Source organism: Tupaia chinensis, unplaced genomic scaffold, assembly GCF_000334495.1.
Source record: "Tupaia chinensis unplaced genomic scaffold, TupChi_1.0 Scaffold143247_2, whole genome shotgun sequence".
NCBI classification, from domain to species: Eukaryota; Metazoa; Chordata; class Mammalia; order Scandentia; family Tupaiidae; genus Tupaia; species Tupaia belangeri.
In genome coordinates, this window is record NW_006203092.1 from 337064 (window position 1) to 352891 (window position 15828).

The window sequence follows — 15828 nt, forward strand, 5'->3', positions numbered from 1 at the left end:
GCTTTTGGCTGCTGGACTTTTGGCCTCTCACTGCCCAGTCCTCTGTCTCACAGTGCCCATATCTGAGAGCACACACACGTCTATGCTGCCACATACGAAGATGGGCTGATTCTATAGCACAGTCACTGCCATCCTCTCTGGCCACTTCACTTCCTTGGGTTTGAGCCCAGCAGTAGCTCGCCTGTAGGAGACATTTGAAGGCTGCTCTCAAGGAAACTTCTCTCCTGAGAGCTGAGACAAGGAATGTAGCACTGCCCCACTCTCCTGCTTCGTGGTCAGGACTGTGGTGTTGAAGTCACGACACTTAGCACACCACAATGTCCTCTCCCTAAGTGAACCTCTTTCTCTTGCCACTCAATTTTGTATATTCTTACAGGGCGCTAGAAAGTTCTTGAATCTAGAACTGGCTCTAGACAATTTGCCTATAGTATCTGTCTCACAGTCATTTAGAAATCTGATTTATCTTTTTTAATAGCAACTTTAGTTGAGACTGAGCCAAGGAAGATTTCATTTTTAAAACATTCTGTTTTATACAGATTGTACCTCCTAGCCCAATATCCAGTGTTCAGCTGTACTGGACTAATGTAATTTTTCTTTTTTGTTTGGGAGAGGTTTTCACTATAGGGCGCGTGCGCTCGCCAGACAGACAGAGAGAGACATAGAGACAGAAAGCGAGAAATCACCCCCCGGGGGGGTGGTCACGCCACAATCCCTTCTCCTCCATTCTCCTCTCAGGATCTTGGGCACGCACGCACATGCGCCCGGCGTGAGTTTTAAGCCACCGGGTCTGGGACGCAAACCGCAGATGACCACGTGGGAGTCCAGCGACATAACCATTACGCTAACTGCTGGTTCCCATGGACTAATGTGATTTTGGTAATTGAACTGGATCCCCTCAACAAAAGATATGTCAGAGCCTAGAAGAGCCAGCCTCTACCACTGTGAGGATCCTCCCTCCCCCATAGCCCTGCTTGAGACTCTAGATCCGTGATTCAAGTTCATGGTTTCTTTGGACGGTCTTGTACTCATAGCTCTCTCAGTTTGTGGGAGGATGTATTTCTAGCCTGAGTGGTCACTAGTAATCCCCACAATTCATTCTTTGCTGACCCCAGCAACTAAGTCCATCCTTCTGGTACGTGAGTGCAGCATTATAAAGATATATCTCCTTTATCCTTCCCCTGCTCCTTTTAAAGCCAACAGGAGAAAGTGGGCAGGGTAGCCAGAGGAGGTTTGTGCTGTGTGGCAGAGACTGCTAAGTGCTTTACTTTAACAATTTCATTTAGTCCTTAATATTTGAGACTCTAGCATTTCTATTTACAGATGGGAGTAAAACAAGAGTTAAATATCTTGTCTATAGTCATACAGATTCTAAGGGTTGGAGACAGAATCACAAGCACAATTTCTTTTTATTCCAAAATAGTTATCTCCTTTCTAACCCTGTTTGTATTTTGAAATCACCAGGGAGTTCTAAAAGTACCATTTCCTAGTCCCTTCTTTGAAACAATTAAATGAGTCCCTCTGGTCATGGATATCAGCATGGGTTACAAGTTCCTTAGTGTCCAGCCACGGTGGTGCACACTACTAAGATGCTGTGCTCCTCACGTGGGCCCACATGGGAGGCCTGGGTTCAATTCCCTGTCCAATCTAAAATCCAGGCACAGTGGTGTGTGCCTGTAACCCAGCAACTCAACATAGCAAGACGCTGTCTAATACAATAGATAAATAAAAAGCTGGGCCCAATGTCTGTAGTTCAGCTGGGAAGCTGAGGCAGGAGCTACATGGTGAGACCCTATCTTAAAAATAAATAAATAAATAATAAACAAATGATTCTAAGGCGTAATGTGCAGTTGTGCAGTTAGGTTTCAGATCACTGCTGGATACATCCTCTAAGCTGCAGCTTTTCACACTGTTAACTCCTTTGTAGCCTCATTCATGTCATATCTTCTTTATATTTACTTTCTCCTTCAAAAGTCAGAGAGTGCGTGGTTGCCCATCTACATCAGAGCTGGCATTCCGAATCAGATACCCAGGGCTGCATTCATGGCCACGTTTATTCTGGAAGTAGATCAGTTCATCCTGACCTCTTTGACTACAGCAGTTCTGGACTGTGAAGAGGATGAGACACCCAAGCCCTTGCTGGTGTTCAACATTACAAAAGCTCCACTCGAGGGCTACATGACTCACCTCCTAGACCACACCAGACCCATCTCCTCCTTCACCTGGAAAGACCTCAATGACATGCAGATTGCCTACCAGCCTCCAAACAGCAGCCATCTGGAGAGGAGACACTATGAGGTAAGAGGAAAGGGGTAGGTGGTGGTGCAGGGGTCACATTACTGCGCTCCCATGGGAAAGGGCATGGGTCAGAGTCCTGGACCTCCCTGAGAACATCGGGTATAATCTGGGCCAACTGAGACAGGCTGGATCATGGCATGAAGACTCTGTTGGGATGCAGCTCTGTTTCTCTCTCTCTCTGAAGAAATAACTAAATTAACATTTTTTTAGAGTACATGTGCTCACTAGAGAGACTGAGAGGCAAAACGAGAGATCATCCCCTGGGGGGATGGCCACACTGCAGTCCCCTCTCCTCCATTCTCCTCTTGGGAGTTTGAGCACACACGTGCATGCACTTGGCATGAGTTTCAGGCTGCTGGGTCTGGGACTAGAACCACAGTTAACTACGTGGGAATCCAGTGATGTAGCCATTAAACTGTCTGCTGGTCCCAAGCTTTTTTTTTTTTTTTTTAAACGGCCTGCTGTGCCAAAGCTTTTTTTTTTTTTTTTTTTTAAGAAAAAGAAACAAGCTTCTAGCCTAGTTGGCATCTAATTAATGGAGGCCACTTCTATGGATCCTCAAGTTTGTTTTACATTCATTGCCTCAGCAGAGAATCAGTCACTATAAATCAGAATGCGAATGACATGTCCAGAAAAGCCAGACAGGTCATGCAAAGGGGTAGCCTGCACTGGGGAACACTGGCAACCTGCAGATAGAGCCAGTGCCTCAGGAGCAGCTGCCTCTGCTTGGCTGAGTCTGCCATGTGGAGATGCATCTGTGTAGCTGCAATTTTCATTTGCCAAGAACAGTAGAAAATCTAATATTTTTGGACAAAGTTTAAAACATTTTTAGACATCACAATGAAAAGTTTGAAGGCCAGACCATGGTGGCACAAGCAGGAGGGTGTCCCTGTGTAGTAAAGTTGCGTGGGAGGCCCAGACCCACCTAAACAGGACAGGCATGGTGGTGTATGCCAGTGGTCCTAGTCAACCTGGAGGTTAGGGCAGGAGGATCTCAACATGGTGAGACTCGGTCAAAAATACCTCTTCTTTTCTTTACCTCCCTCATTAATTTTTAAATTAATTTAAAAATTATTATTCATACTTTAAATCGCTATACATCATTTTACATTGTGAAGAGACTTTACCCAGCATGATATACACCTCAGTCCAGCCCAGTTGAGACTACTATACACATCCTCATCAACAGATAAAAACAACCTTATCTGTGTCCCATAAGTGTCTTACCTCTCCACTTCCCTTTCAAATTTCCTATACCTCTTCCCCTCCCACATTCCCTTCCCACTTTTTCTCTAGTGTCCATTACAATTTTTAATACTTTTATGTTCTCCAATCCAAATGTCCACAAACAGATGAATGGATTGAAAAATTGTGGCACATATACTGCATAGATGTGGACATTTGGGTTGGTTCCATGTCTTAGCAATCACGAATAATGCTGCAATGAAAATAGTTATGCAGGCGCTTTTCCAATTGAGTGCTTGCTTGTTCTTTGGGTAGATACCCAGGAGTAGAATTGCTGGATCATATGGTAGTTCTATTTGAAGGTCTTTGAGGAACCTCCATATCATTCTCCACAGTGGCTGGACAAAAAAATTTCTATAGGGAATGTGCACTTGCCAGAAAGAGAAGAAGAGGGAGCGAGACTAAGTGAGAAATCATCCCTCCAGGGAGAATGGCCACGCTGCAGTCTCTTCTCTATTCTCTTTGGATTTGGGGGATACAAGCACACACGCCTGGCCCATTTCTCAAGCTGCAGGGTCTGGGACTTGAACTGTGCAGTCAGCCATGTGTGATATAGCCACCTTAACCACTACACCACATAGCTGGCCCTCAAATTCTTTTAAAAATATATTGTGCTGGGACTGGCAGATGGTGTGGTGGTTGGGGTGCTGGACTCCCACATGGCTGACCGTGGTTTGAGTCCCAGACCTGGCGGCTTGCTTTCTCACTCTCCCTTTCTCGCTCCCTGCCCAAATTGAAAAATAAATAATAACAAATAAAATTATATAAACAATGATTTTTTAAAAATATACTGTGCCACTATGAAATATTCTGGAGGCCATATTTGGCCCCGTGCTCGCCAGTTTGGGAGCTCTAGTGCTCCTCAGCAGCTTTCCTACATTACGCAGATCACTGAAGTTAGAGAGGAGTTTTATTTACAATGCTTTGATTCATAAATTTTTCTTTCTTAGTGAGAGCTTTTTATGGAGTCCTTAATTTTGTCTAATAACAGCGACTCAGAATAGGACACCTCATAGTCTCATCTGCTAACTCATTTCACTATGAAATGCTTTCCATTAGCAAAGTCCTCCTCTTGGTGTATTGATAAACCCCTTTCATTGTCTCTATCACCTTGTTTTGTATTCAAGGGGAGGGGAGACTAGCTGATTGTAGTCTCGCAGGTCATAACACTTCATAAACTTAAAGTTCTCACTAACAGGATGGAAAATTTAAACAAGGAGATTGATTCAGACTTGAGTTCAGGTTTATTAAGGAAAAAAGAGTATCTCTGGGGTTACCAAATTGTTCTCCATGTAAGTTAGGCATTTTCAGCATTTAGGCTCAGGGGCAGACAGGCCTTCTGACTGTAAGTGCTGTGCTTAGTCCTTGGCTCTCACAGTCTTCCCCGCCACGATGTCACTTCCCTCTCTCTCCCTAACCTCTCGTGCCTTCCCTGATCCGAAGTAACTTCTCACTGGATATCCTGCTTTACCTGGAGCTCACAAATAAAGCACTACCATTCTGACTGCTTCCTATGTGTATTTTCTGGAGTATGATGTAATCTCAAAGAAGAACTTGTTCAACTATGTGATTTTTTTGGAGAGGTTTTTGCCTGAGGGCATGTACACTCACATGCATCTGTCTGCTTATAGGTGGAGCTGGAGGTCTACGACTTCTTCTTCGAAAAAAGCGCTCCTATTACGGTTCACCTCTCCATCAGAGCAGCAGACACAAATGCCCCCCGAGTATCCTGGAATACAGGTGAATCTCAACATAAGGCATTAAAGCAACACAGCCCTGAAGGGAGTATGAGAAAGTAGATGGGTCGGTAAAGAAAGGTCATTTTCTATTTTGCACATAAGGCACCTGAAACCCAAATAGGTTAAGGCATCAGAGAGGTGTTTTGTTTTGCTTCATAGTGACAGTGTGGAATACTTAAATTCAGGATTTTCTTTTTTTTTTTTTTTAAATTCAGAATTTTCCTGTGCTGATGCCAAATTCTTTTATCTTCCACAGATAAGACAAAAGGACACTTTTCAATGGAAAAAGTGAGCCAAAACGTGACTATCTGTGATCCTGAGCTGTAGTTAGATTGAGAGAGGAAATGTCAACAAGTCAAATTGTCCAGAAAGTTTGGAGGAAGGTGTAGACTGCAATGCATTGCCTTAGTTTTATGTTGGATTGCATTGAAATCAAAATATGTAACTAAGAGTTTAAGCTGCCTTTTTTTTTTTTTTAAAGGTTTTTGCCAGAGGGCATGTGCACTTGCTGGAGAGAGAGAGACGGTGAAAGGGAAAATGAGAAATCGCCCCCTGGGGGATGACCACATCACAATCCCTTCTCCTCCATTCTCCTCCTGGAACTTTGGGCACACACACACACACCTAGTATGATTTTCAAGCTACCAGGTCCAGGACTCGAACTGCAGTAACCATGTGGAAGTCCAACACCTTAAACACCACGTCAACTGGTGGCCCCTTAAATTGCTTTTTTAAAGTCTTTGCACTACATTTCAATTATGAATAAACTCAGTGTGAAGTATTAGTTTGTTGGGAATGTCATGACACATTTTTGTATAGAAAAACAGAAAAATACATCATGACTTTCTTGATGACCTAGTATATATTTACATCAGATGTAAATGTGGAATATAAGTGAAACTTTTTCCTTTCCCACTAATTCTATCAATGTCATTCAAAACATATTTGAAAGAAGTGGGTTGTTATTAATAGTAAATATCTGTGTCTGATTTAAATCCTCAGGTGGCAGCTTAAATGAATTGCTTCGTGGGTATACATGTGTGCCCATACACATGTAGACATGAATTTCAGCAAACATGGAGAATATGGGTTGAAAGGCCTTGATGTGTAATTCTGGTTGTATGTCCCACTCTACCTCTGTTGGAGAGCTATGAGAAAAAAGAAAGAATTGATAACTAAAGGTTTAGTAATCACAAGTTATATTAATTATTGCTTAAGCAGAGTCAGGATAATCTGTATGTTTATGTGTGTTCTATGACACTCAAGTTTGAAGTTCTAAATCTGGTTTTGGCTTCTTAGAACATCAGAATCCTTTGTTTTAGCTTATTTATTAATTTATTTCATGAATATGTGTGCATGCAAGAGACAGACAGAAAGGGAGCACTCCCAACAAGAAAATGATGCTACCATCCACCCCCTGGCCCCAGCCAGCCTTGGATCATGGGCATGAGTGTGCCCAGTATATTCAGGGAGGACTCTAAACACAATCCCAGAATACACCTATGTAGACCTGCCTCACAGAATGTTGTGTTTTACTGCTACTCCACTGTTAGGACCCTAGTATTTTTTTTTTAAATGAACTTTTACTTATAATGAACTTAAGGTATGCCATTGCTGAAAATTCAGAGAATACATTAAATATATTTTAAGTCATTCATTATTCCACCATGGACAAATCTTTGCTGTTAATCCATTGCCAGGTACATTTCTAGTCTACTTGGTTGCTCTTCTGCTCTGTCTCATGATGCCTTGTCCTGTGCTATGCTGTGCTGTGCACTTGTGGTTTCAAAATCCTTACTACTAGCCACAGAGACTCTTTATATGTACTTATCCATCCTTCTCTTCTCTCCTACTTACCCTTCCTCTTCTCTTTTTCTCTTTCCTCATTTTCTTCCTTCTTCCTTTTTGTCTTTCCTCTTTCTTTCTCCCTCTACCACTCCCTCTTGCTTCTCTCTCTTACTTTTATTCATATATTGTATATTTTAACCAAGTTTTGTTGGAACGCAGACCATATACACTAACAGATCATATACACTAACTCTCTGCTGAAAATAAGAGCGAGGAGGATGCCAGGCATGTGTGTGCCCATGATTTGGGGTTGACGGAGGCTAGAGGTTGATTGAAGTAGCATTACACTATTGGGAGTGCTATCTCTCTGTTTCTCTCTCTCATGGAGAAAATAAATAAACTCTCAAAAATAAAGAAAAAAAAGGAGGAGAAACAAACAAAGAATGGTATGATTGAGGTTTCCACTAAGAGGAAATTGTTTCATGGTGCCCATGTTAGTAAAAAGGAGATGGAAACACAGTTTTCGAGAAGAGTTGGGGACAAGGTAGGGAAAAGGCACACAATCTGTTGATTTCTTACCATTTTGTGTCTCAAACTGGTCAAAATTTGCTTCACTGGATGTTATTCCCCATGTGTCTGGGTTCTGTTAGCAACCACTTGCAAACCCCCCTACCCCTCCGCCCCTGGATTCCCTTAGAGGACTTGGCCATAGTCACAAGGGAAGTCATGCCCCCAGAGGGCAGCTGAGGTAACAGATACATCAGAAGATGAGGCAATTGTGGCAGGAGAGCTTTACAGTTTGGGGGCTACGGGGAAACCTCATGGGCTAGATAGTGGGCAAGTGGTCAAGACAAATCAGGCAGGTCAGGCTAGCAGATCTGAGGGGAAGCATAACGTGTCCACTGTACACTATCCTTGAATTTTATCAACGCATTCCTTTAAAAAGTTCAGTTCCCTTTTAATATGTTCTACAATCCATTGGCTCCCTCTACTGGATTATGAGATTTGTTGATGTTGCTGTAGCTCCCTGTCTCTAATTTAAATATTTAATCTGGAGTCTGTAGTCTTCTTACTCTGACCAGCAAGCAAATCTCCCAATAAATTTCCTCCAGTGGACTGGATCCAAGGAGATGGTTTTATTTTAATTCCGGTACTTATTAAAGTCCCTTCCTTACAAGAGTCTAAACTAGAATACAGCTCTCATTGTGAAGCATCAGGTACTTTATGTCTAAATATATCAGACATCCCTTGTATAGTAACTCTGTATTTGCATATTTAACCACTTTATATTCTTCATCCTGTGGGCTATGTATGCTATTGCAAATTATAAATGACAGCACTTTTAAATTTTTTTCTCACTTAAATTATCTGGTTGTAAACCAACAAAACATTTAATAGACACAAAAATGAAAAGTTATCTGCTGATGATAATATAAATTGTACTGTCTTTGACTTGACTAATATGTACTGTACTCATGTTGGGAAAAACCATGGGGTATACAGTAAAGATGTACAGTGGTTATATGTAAATAAAAAGAGTAATCATTTAAAAAAATATCTGAATGTAGCCTTTGAAAAATCTTTCATGAGTATTTTTGACCAAAGAAATGTATTCCGAACATCTTTTCTGGCACAATTATATTTATAAAAGATAAATCATAAGAAACTAGTTGTTAAAGTTAATAGCTGATGGGACCAGCAGTTAGCGTAATGGCTATGTTGCTGAACTCCCATGTAGTTGACCGCGGTTCGCATCCCGGACCCGGTGGACTCACACCAGGTACATGTGTGCGCATGCCCAAGATCCCTAGAGGAGAATGGAGGAGAAGGGATTGTGGTGTGGCCATCCCCCCTGGGGGGTGATTTCTCGCTTTCTGTCTCTATGTCTCTCTCTGTCTGTCTAGTGAGTGCATGTGCCCTATAGCAAAAACCTCTAAAAAAAAAAGTTAATAGCTGTAAAAATAAAATTATTACTAAAGATAGAAGCTACAGTCTAGTTTCTTGTTTATTTTAAATCACCAGAGGGCGTGTGCCTCACCAGAGAGAGAGAGAAAGAAAGAGAAAAAGGCATGAGGTATGGTCACACCACAATCCCTTCTCCTCTATTTGTCCGTCCTATTGGGATTTTGGGCACACACACACACACACACACACACACACACACACACCCCTAGCATGTGTTTTCAAGCCCTTGGAACTAGGATTTGAACTATGTTTGATCATGTGGGATCCAGCTCCCTTAAACACTAGGCTAGGGATCTGGTCCTATATTCCAGTTCTTGAAAAGCTTTCAGAGATAGAATTTTCAGATAGTTTGAGTGGAAATTCATTAATCTTTTCTCTAAGAAGTCATGCTGGGACCCAGGCAGTTGTATAACTAGACCAATGTGAGAAATATACTGAGTTCATATTCCAGGACCTCCCTGAGCATTCCAGATACACTCCTGCATGACTGTGATTCAGGCTGGTTGGGACTGAAAGTGGATCATGGCATAAAGATCCTACTGAGGGGCCAGCCTGTGGTCTGGTGGTTAAGATGGCTGGATCCCACATGGCTAGGTGTATAATTTGAGTCCTGGGCCCAACTTGAAAAACATGCCAGGCATATGGATGTGCATGCTCAAAATCCCAAGAGGAGAATGGAGAAGGGATTATCATGTTTGTATACCCCATGGAAGGATTTCTCTATCTCTGTCTCTGTCTGTCTGTCTCTCTCTCTCCAGTGAGCAGGCACCCTCTGGCAAATTAAAAAAAAAAAAAAAAAGACCCTGTTGGTGATGCCTATCTCTCTGCCTCTGTCTCTTTTCCCTCTCACATGGCAGAAATTAATAAATAAAAACTTAAAAATTAAAAAGTCATGTTGACATGCCATGGAACTTTCCAAGACACCCTTCTGCTTCTTCTTGTAGGTCTGACTCTCTTGGAGGGACAATCTCGAGCCATCACTTGGGAACAGTTTCAGATTGTGGACAATGATGACATTGATGCCGTCCAGTTAGTCATCGTTGATGGCCTACAGCATGGTCGGCTTACATTAAGAGGTGAATGGTCAACCTTTGTAACATAGAAAAGAACCCAAGAAGTAAAAGAAAGCCATATATTAACAGAATATATGTAACATCTCTTGGGCCCTATTACTAAACAAAATTTCTGTAAAATCTGGCATCTTGAAGTCATTGAATTTTGTGTTGGGATGCTCAAGTCAATGCATAACCATTTATGAACACTATCTTGTGCTTGGTTTATTATTTAAAGCATAATTTTGGTTTCTGGATGCTATATACATCCCCTATATATACTCCTCAACTGTCTGTCCCTAGTTGGAAGTAAAAATATTTCCCTCTCATTTTTCTACTTCAGAGAAATATATTGAAAAGATAACAAAAAAATACTTTAGTCATAATGATGTTATTGTGTTATTAATGGTTGTGGTAATTAAAAGAAACAAATTTATTGTTTATAATTATAAGGATGGTAGTTAACATGGTAATAACCCTAATGAAAATGTTCATACTTGATGATAAAATAATCCTTTTTTTTGTAATGAGCTCAAAGGATTTAATTCAATTAATCTCATAGTTTGCCTAACTGCAGCAGAAGGAAAACTCTCAGTTATCTTCATTTCTGATTAAAGAATTCTGAAATAAAAAATAAAGTGATAAATTTTTCTTCCTAATCCCAGGACAGTGAGAGGCCAGTTTAAACCTGGATGTATCAGTTAGGCTGGGTGTTCAGCTGCATGTACGTGAAACCCAGCTATAGAGGCTTGGAGAGGAGTCCCTTCCTTCCTGTCTTCGAGCCTGGAAGAGATAGAAGGGGCAATGAGAGAAGTCATGCCATACAAGCTTGCTCTCTTCAACAGGTTTTCCCAGAAATCTGATGCAATGACTTCTACTTGTATCTCCCTCCCAGGCTACGTCACATACAACCCCTTGGTGCAATGGAGTTGGAAACCCGAGTATATTTAAATATTCACATTGCTATGCCAAGTAAAACTAGGATTCTGGTAGTGAGGGGAAAGTAGAAAGTGGCTACCGGGCAAGGAACTAGTATAGTTCATTATGCTAGTGTTGCATCATGTATTTTTCTGAGGTCATTAAGATAGTAATTTAGTGTGAGGAGAGTAATGGAATTGTAAAAATCTGTGCAGATAATGAACAATACTTATTGATACTGTAGAAGTGAAATTTGGAGTGGGAGTCCACAATAAAATAATGTTCTTGGGGCCGGCAGGTGGCATGCTGGTTAGGGCGCTGAACTCCCACATGGCCGACTGTGGTTTGAATCCCAGACCTGGCAGCTTGCCAGGGAAAGTTTCACTTTTCCTCTCTTTCTGTCTGTCTTTCTCTGGTGAATTAAATAATAGTAGTAGTAATAATAATAATAATAACAGATCTTTAACAAAGAATGTTCTGGACTCACAGGAGATGGAAAATAGAATGAACATTTATGAAACATTTACTTTGTACCAGAGACTGTGCAAATCATTTGGAAAATAGAATGAACATTTATCAAACATTTACTTTGTACCAGAGACTGTGCAAATCATTCTACATACTTTATCTCCTTTGCCTCCTATCATCTTTATAAAGCAAGATACTAATAGTCCAGTTTTACAAATGGGGAACCCAAGATAAAGAAGGTGACTTGTCAAAGGTTATACACCTAGAAAATCAGCAGAACTGGGATTTGAACCCAGTCTGTTTGATATTAGAGCTGAATATCTTCACCTTTAAGCCAATGATTCTCAAAATTTGGCATGTGTTGAACTCTCCTGGAGGGCTCGATAAAATGCAGATAGGTTGGTTCCCACCTCCAGAATTTCTGACTCAGTAGGTCCAGAGTAGGGCCTGGGAATTTGCATTTTCAACAACTTCTCAGATAGTACTGCTGTTGCCGATTTGAAATACCTTGGAGAACTCACTTTCATAAGTCTTACAAGTGGTTTATAAGTTTAACATTGTTACAAGTTTAACAATGCCATGTAGGATCAGAATGAATTGAAGAATAACTAGCATTTATTGTAGGCTTACTGTTGTTTAAGTTCTCTTCTTGCTATGGAATATGAGGGAGGTATTAGAATTCACTTGAGAAACAAAACCAATAGGATGTATATAGATACATGTGTAAGAGGAGATTTATTATTAATATAAGAACTGGCTTATGTGATTATGGAGGGTGAGAAGTCCCTTGATATGCCATCAGAGAACCAGGAAAGCGCATGGAGTCAGTCCTGGTCTCAAGGCCTGTGGACCAGAAGAGACAATAGTGTAATTCCCAGTTTGTGGCCAAGGGTCTGCTGTGGTATGTGGAGGTGGTGGGTTACAGTGTAGGGAGTTGGGGCTGGTGTAAGTCTCAGGGTCTGAAGGACCTAACACCAGGAGCTTCAATGTCTGTGGACGAGAGAAGATGGATGTCCCAACTCAAGCAGAGAGAGAATTTGACTCTCCTCTGCCTTTGTTGTTGTTCTAATCAGGCCCTCAGTGGGTTGAACGATGCCCACTCATATTGGTGAGGGCAGTCTTTACTCAGTCTATTGACTCAAATATTAGTCTCTTCAGAAGCAAGCTCCTCACAGAAACACAAGCAATAGCATTTTGTCAACTCTGGGCATCCTTTACACCAATTTAGTTGACATATAAAGTTAACCATCACAACATTTTGATTCCTGATTTATAGATGAGTCCTAAATAAACTTAATACCTTGCCCAAGTCTGCACAGCTAATAAGGTTAGAGGCAGTATTCAAAACTAGATCTGTGCTATCCCTATATCAATCTACAGTGTTTCCAGGCAAGATAAGTATGGGCTGCGACAGTTTCATTAGGACCCTCTAGTGATGCTTTCCCTTCAGCTGCTGCCTCTGTTTTCCCTCGTTCAGTTTGCTCCATCTCTGCCCTTTCCATCAGGGGGAAAAGGATTTCTCTTCACTGTGGCTGACCTTCAGGCTGGAGTTGTTCGCTATCATCATGACGATAGCGACTCCACCAAAGACTTTGTGGTCTTCAGAATATTCGATGGCCTTCACAGCATCCGTCACAAGTTTCCTATCAATATCTTGCCCAAAGATGACAGTCCCCCATTTCTCATAACCAATGTTGTGATTGAACTGGAGGAGGGACAGACCATCCTGATCCAGAGTTCAATGCTGCGAGCTTCAGACATGGATTCCAGTGATGACTACGTCTTCTTCAACCTCACAAAACCCCCACAGGCTGGAGAGATCATGAAGAAGCCAGGACCAGGACTGATAGGTAAGCTTGGGCTGTTTGTTTAGTTTGAATGGAATCACTTCTTCCACAGAGAACGTTCTATGCACTTCTGTGGATTTGCAGAAATTGTATCAGAAGTTGTACTAAGGTGGACAAGTAGGTTTATCAAGTAGGATACTATGACTATTTCTAGTATATAGATGGAAAATATGAGACTCAGAGAAGTTAAGTTGATCTGTTTAAGGTTGTACATCTAGAAAATTCTAGAATTGAGCTGCAAAGTCACCACTACTCTATGAAAAGCCTACCAAACAAGGTACTAGAACAAATAAGTCTGAAGGGAGATATTTGGCCTAGTTTAGATGATTGATTATTTTATGATTACATTTTATTAAAATAATATTATAACTAGTTCTTAAGTAAGTGGGTCAGGAATTTGACAAAATAGGGGTCAAGTAAATAATGATCCTTTTATCTATGTGAAATAAGGCTCTCTCTATATATATATTTTTGAGAGGTTTTTGCTATAGGGCACTGCACTCGCCAGACAGACAGAGAGAGAGAAGAGACAGAAAGCAGGAAATCACCCCCCGGGGGGATGGCCATGCTGCAATCCCTTCTCCTCCATTCTCCTCTCAGGATCTTGGGCATGCACTCACACGTGCCCAGCATGAGTTTAAGCCACCGGGTCCGGGACTTGAACTGCAGTTGACTAAGTGGGAGTCCAGCAACATAGCCATTACACTAACTACTGGTCCCAAGGCTATATATATATATATATTTTTTTTTTTTTGGAGAGGTTTTTCGCTATAGGGAGCGTGCACTCACCAGAGAGAGACAGAGAGACAGAAAGCGAGAAATCACCCCCCCAGGGGGGATGGCCATGCCGCAATCCCTTCTCCTCCATTCTCCTCTCGGGATCTTGGGCACACACGCACACGCGCCTGGCGTGAGTTTTAAGCCACCGGGTCCGGGACGCAAACCGCGGTCGACTACGTGGGAGTCCAGCAACATAGCCATTACGCTAACTGCTGGTCCCCCAAGGCTATATTTTATGAAAATATTTTTAATACTAGCTTTTCCACTTATTAGGACAGGTGTGGCAATTTTAGTTTTTCTGCTTTATTATTTATAAGTTTTTATATAAAACATTTAATACAGATTACTTGGGTGTGTACAATGTACTAGGCAGAGAAGACTTTTGGAAGTACGTCCAATATCATCAGGCCTGAATATGTGGCAAATTCATATCAAAGTATGTGGTGTTTTGTGGACCCAACAGGCTATCCTGTCTCTGGCTTCCTTCAGAGGGATCTATTTAATGGGATCATTTACTATCGTCACTTTGGTGGAGAAATCTTTGAAGATTCTTTTGAATTTGTCTTGTGGGATAGCCATGAACCTCCAAACCTCTCAATGCCACAGGTAAGAGACCATTTATGAACACTTTCCCACAGATACCAATCCTGGGAGATGTTATTAGAAACTATCTAAGTACAGCTTTCAGTGTTCAAAGTTTCAGAAGCAGTGGATTAAACAAAATGATGCAGATTTCTTTCTAACAGGGCTACTCAAACATTTACTTTTCTAAAGAATTTTATAAATTTTTATGTATTTAGTATTTTTAAGTTTATTTAGCCATGGAGTCCTATTAAATAAGACACCTCACAAAATTTGCTTGTTTCCTAATACTCAAGAAAATACTAATATTACTTGTAGTGGTTTAAGTATAGGCTCTAGAGTTAGACTGCCTGAGTTTTCCTTCTGTTTTTGATACCAGCTGGTCAAGCAATGCTCCAATTTTCTTATCTGTAAAAGAGGTAATTAGAGAACCTTTCTTAGGGCCAGCAGGTGGTGTGATTGTTAAGGCACTGGACTCTCACGTGGCCAACCACAGTTCAAGTCCTGGACCTGGCAGCTTGCTTTTTCACTTTTTCTCTCTCTGGTGAATATATGGGCCCTATAGCAAATTTAAAAATAAATGTGTAAATGAAATGAAAGAAATAGTTCTTTGAAAAAAAAAGGACCTTTTGCCTAGAATTACTGTGATGGTAAGTGACAATGCATATAAAATATATGGTAAACAAATAAACTAGTTATCATTTATTGTCTTTAAAGATCTAAGAGTTTTGCTAGTACTAAAGGATACCATTTAAATATATAGAATGCAGAAATATATTTAAGCAAACATTTCCATATAGAAATGATAGAAAATGGGGTGAGTGTAGATCTGGACAACTGTAAAAGGGTAGACTCCTTGCAACCAAAAGGTGGTTGTCAGTAAAGATTAATATATATATATATGTATGTATATATATATTTATATTAATATATGTATATATATTAATTTCAGCTATATATTAATATACATATATATATATAGCTGAAATTAAGCTATCATATACTGTATTAGACTGTTGCTTGAGACTGTGATTTATAAACAAAAGAGATTTATTTGGCTCACAATTCTGGTGGCTGGAAAGTCCAAAGGCATGAATCTGTTAAAAGGCTGGCCACCTGTGCTATGTCACAACACGGCCGACAGAAGCT

At 40.9% G+C, this 15828-nt stretch overlaps 1 protein-coding gene across 1 annotated transcript in view; it reads left to right on the forward strand.

Moving 5' to 3' along the window:
• The window catches only part of FREM1 (FRAS1 related extracellular matrix 1), a 182673-nt gene that overhangs the window by 49206 nt on the left and 117639 nt on the right, over window positions 1-15828 (forward strand). The window contains exons 7-11 of the mRNA XM_006163834.1: window positions 1972-2295; window positions 5172-5280; window positions 9977-10108; window positions 12976-13320; window positions 14561-14703. Coding sequence (XP_006163896.1) covers window positions 1972-2295; window positions 5172-5280; window positions 9977-10108; window positions 12976-13320; window positions 14561-14703 — 1053 coding nt within the window. The remainder of the gene's footprint in view (window positions 1-1971; window positions 2296-5171; window positions 5281-9976; window positions 10109-12975; window positions 13321-14560; window positions 14704-15828) is intronic.